Source organism: Pan paniscus, chromosome 9, assembly GCF_029289425.2.
Source record: "Pan paniscus chromosome 9, NHGRI_mPanPan1-v2.0_pri, whole genome shotgun sequence".
In the NCBI taxonomy this organism is placed as follows: Eukaryota; Metazoa; Chordata; class Mammalia; order Primates; family Hominidae; genus Pan; species Pan paniscus.
Genome location: NC_073258.2, coordinates 57,750,539 through 57,754,525, shown reverse-complemented (window position 1 = coordinate 57,754,525; position 3,987 = coordinate 57,750,539). Strand labels below are relative to the sequence as shown.

The 3,987-nt window shown below is 34.3% G+C and overlaps 1 protein-coding gene across 1 annotated transcript; it reads left to right on the top strand.

The window, feature by feature from the left end:
* Nucleotides 1–828: 828 nt before the first annotated feature.
* Nucleotides 829–1,767, top strand: LOC100978172 (olfactory receptor 5M5-like). Its single transcript, XM_003806081.3, has one exon. It carries the CDS (start codon nucleotides 829–831, stop codon nucleotides 1,765–1,767), a length of 939 nt encoding a protein of 312 aa, XP_003806129.3.
* The last annotated feature ends 2,220 nt before the right edge of the window (nucleotides 1,768–3,987 follow it).

The following is a 3,987-nucleotide window of genomic DNA, read 5'->3' as shown; positions in this document are numbered from 1 at the left end:
ATCTCCCTATCAACATTTAATACCATCAATACAGGTGCACGTGTGTATCTATATACCATGCAAATATATATTGTTTATGTATTATGTGCATATGTATTATAAATACAAATATGTAATATCTACTTTCATTCCCCAAGAACCAATTTTTGCCCCCTTGGACAAAAATATACAAAATGAAGAAATGTAGCTTGGTCTTTAAAGTTAAAAAAGATTTGTTGATAAGAGGGCCAGCTGAGGTAGAATAAAGTTAAGAAAATGGGCACATATTAGAGGGTCAGGGAAGATCTGGAAAATGATCTCCAGTTCACAGGGGCAGGCAAAGCAATTCTTGTTCTACAGGGATGTATACCAGGCATCAGTTCCACTTTCCTAAGCACGTTCAGTTGTGATAAACCTGGAGGGTTTCAAAGGCTGATACTTTAGATCCCACATTCAAAGGTGTGTTGTTAAACAAAGAATTACAGTTTCAAAGAAAAGCAATGTTTACAACCATGGGTTCAAGAAAAGTCTAAGTGAACACATATAACAAAGACTTGCAAAAAGATAAAAGATAAGGCTCTTTAACTATCAAAAGACTTGCAGAAAAGAACCACAGAAAACCATTTTAAATATTATTGCCTTTGTATATAAAAAAACTCTATATTAGTTTAGATGTTTAAAGCATCAATCACATGCTCACTAGGCTATTTCTTAATGTCACATGTATTTACATTTTGAGAGAAGAGGAAGAAGTAGCAGATGACACCACTGGGGTAATGCATAAATGACAAACCTAAATGCATTTTAATTTCCTTTCATTTAGACGTCATTTGAAGCCAAACAAACACAATGTTAAAGAAAAACCATACAGCCGTGACTGAGTTTCTTCTCCTGGGACTGACAGATCGGGCTGAGCTGCAGCCCCTTCTTTTTGTGGTATTTCTAGTCATCTACCTTATCACAGTAATCGGCAATGTGAGTATGATCTTGTTAATCAGAAGTGACTCGACACTACACACTCCAATGTACTTCTTTCTCAGTCACCTCTCCTTTGTAGATCTCTGTTACACCACCAGTGTTACTCCTCAGATGCTGGTTAACTTTTTATCCAAGACAAAAACCATTTCCTTCATCGGCTGCTTCATCCAATTTCACGTTTTCATTGCACTGGTGATCACAGATTATTATATGCTCACAGTGATGGCTTATGACCGCTACATGGCCATCTGCAAGCCCTTGTTATATGGAAGAAAAATGTCCAGGTGTGTCTGCCTCTGTCTCGCTGCTGCTCCCTATATTTATGGCTTTGCAAATGGTCTAGCACAGACCATCCTGATACTTCGTCTGTCCTTCTGTGGACCCAATGAGATCAACCACTTTTACTGTGCGGACCCACCCCTCTTAGTCCTCGCCTGCTCAGATACTTATGTCAAAGAGACTGCCATGTTGGTGGTGGCTGGTTCCAACCTCATCTGCTCTCTCACCATCATCCTCATTTCCTACACTTTGATCTTCACTGCCATTCTGCGTATCCACACTGCTGAGGGGAGGCGCAAGGCCTTCTCCACCTGCGGGTCCCATGTGACTGCTGTCACTGTCTTCTATGGGACACTGTTCTGCATGTACCTGAGGCCCCCTTCTGAGACATCTATACAACAGGGGAAAATTGTAGCTGTTTTTTATATCTTTGTGAGTCCGATGTTAAACCCATTGATCTACAGCCTGAGGAATAAAGACGTTAAAAGAAGTATAAGGAAAGTTATTCAAAAGAAACTGTTTGCTAAGTAAGGTAGATATTTTGTTCATAGGCGTTGGAATCTGTTCTTATTATCTGACCAATTAATGAACATTTTAAATTAACAAATCGATCTGTCATTGAGTGTTTTTTGTCCTTTGTAATTTGCATATGGGACTTAAAAGTGTATGTCAAATTATTAGCTAGAGCTTACACTGCCACCTCAGTAAATTGAAAATGAAAGCATGGAAATTCAAATATAAGACTAGAAGACATTGTTCTAGCTCTGTAAAAAGTAACGAAGTACAGATGATTCCATTATTAGTACTCATAGTACCAATATATCATAGTACTATATCATAGTACCAATATATCATAGTACTATATCATAGTACCAATATATCATAGTACTATATCATAGTACTAATATATCATAGTACTATATCATAGTACTAATATATCATAGTACTATATCATAGTACTAATATATCATAGCACTAACATATCATAGTACTAATATATCATAGCACTAACATATCATAGTACTAATATATCATAGTACTAATATACCATAGTACTAATATATCATAGTACTATATATCATAGTACTAATATATCATAGTACTATATATCATAGTACTAATATATCATAGTACTATATATCATAGTACTAATATATCATAGTACTATATATCATAGTACTAATATATCATAGTACTATATATCATAGTACTAATATATCATAGTACTATATATCATAGTACTAATATATCATAGTACTATATATCATAGTACTAATATATCATAGTACTATATATCATAGTACTAATATATCATAGTACTATATATCATAGTACTATATCATAGTACTATATATCATAGTACTATATCATAGTACTATATATCATAGTACTATATCATAGTACTATATATCATAGTACTATATCATAGTACTATATCATAGTAAAATATCATAAAAGACAGAATTATCAATTGCTGAGAAAATGACAGCTCATTACATTTTAAAAAATGTTTTTGTTTGTCCCTTTGAATGAATGGAAGATATCTACCTATCTTCTACCTATTCAGAATCTCACATGAGGCAGCACATTTAGCACACTTGTTTAGTTGTAATCTTCTATGCTTATCTTCATGAGTCTGTTTGAAAAGTTGGATAAATGGCAATGAGTGACTACATTTGCTAATTACATTTTATAATACTTAATAAGCCTCCAAACTATTTTCCAGAAACTTGCCAACCACAGTAGATGAGGTTTCTGTTTTTCTTTTATACATATTATATAGAAATGAAGATCCTTTAGGTATACTTTGGATTATTACTTTAAGTTATATCCTTAGAATGATATCATAGATCCAATGAAACCCTATTTCATAAGGCTTTTCATGGAAATGCAAAATTTCCTTTAGAAAGAGTTTTTAATTGTTTGTGTGTTGTACCAGTAAGGATTCCCATCAACATGTGAACTCAATTATTCACTCTTTTATTACCATTGCCTGTTTCCTTTGAATAAATAAATTGAATTGAATGTTTTATCCACGAATGCATATGGATATTTGTGTGTTTTATGTGTGTAGGTATGTGTGTGTGTGTATTTTGATTACAATATAACATTTTCTTTTTTTAATTGCTTATTCAAACTTTTTTGGTGAGAATCAAGGTCTTATGCCTGTTGTTTTTTATATTTTTTTGACAGAGTATCGCTCTGTTGCTCAGGCTGGAGTACAGTGGCGCGATCTCGGCTCACTGCAAGCTCCGCCTGCCGGGTTCACGCCATTCTCCTGCCTCAGCCTCCCGAGTAGCTGGGATTACAGGTGTCTGCCACCAAGCCCGGCTAATTTTTTGTATTTTTAGTAGAGACGGGGTTTCACCGTGTTAGCCAGGATGGTCTTGATCTCCTGACCTCGTGATCCAACCGCCTCGGCCTCCCAAAGTGCTGGGATTACAGGCGTAAGCCACCGCGCCCAGCTGCTTCACCTATTTTTAAATTGTGGTGTTTATATATTTTCTTATTTATTTCAGATATTTCTCAATGATATAAACATGTTTTTGTTATATATACAGGTGTAGCAATTATATATATATATACACATGAATTCCATTTTATCTCTTCTATTGTATCTTTTCCAATGTTAATATTTTATCATTTTAAATATTCTCAATTTTGTTTTATTTCACTTTATTGTTTCTTTTTTTACTTTTAGGAAGTTCAGTTTATGCCACCTATGATCATGTGGATTTTTACATGTATTAT

Excerpts from the sequence above, each read along its gene's own strand:
- LOC100978172 (XM_003806081.3), top strand. The coding sequence starts at position 829 with ATGTTAAAGAAAAACCATACAGCCGTGACTGAGTTTCTTCTCCTGGGA.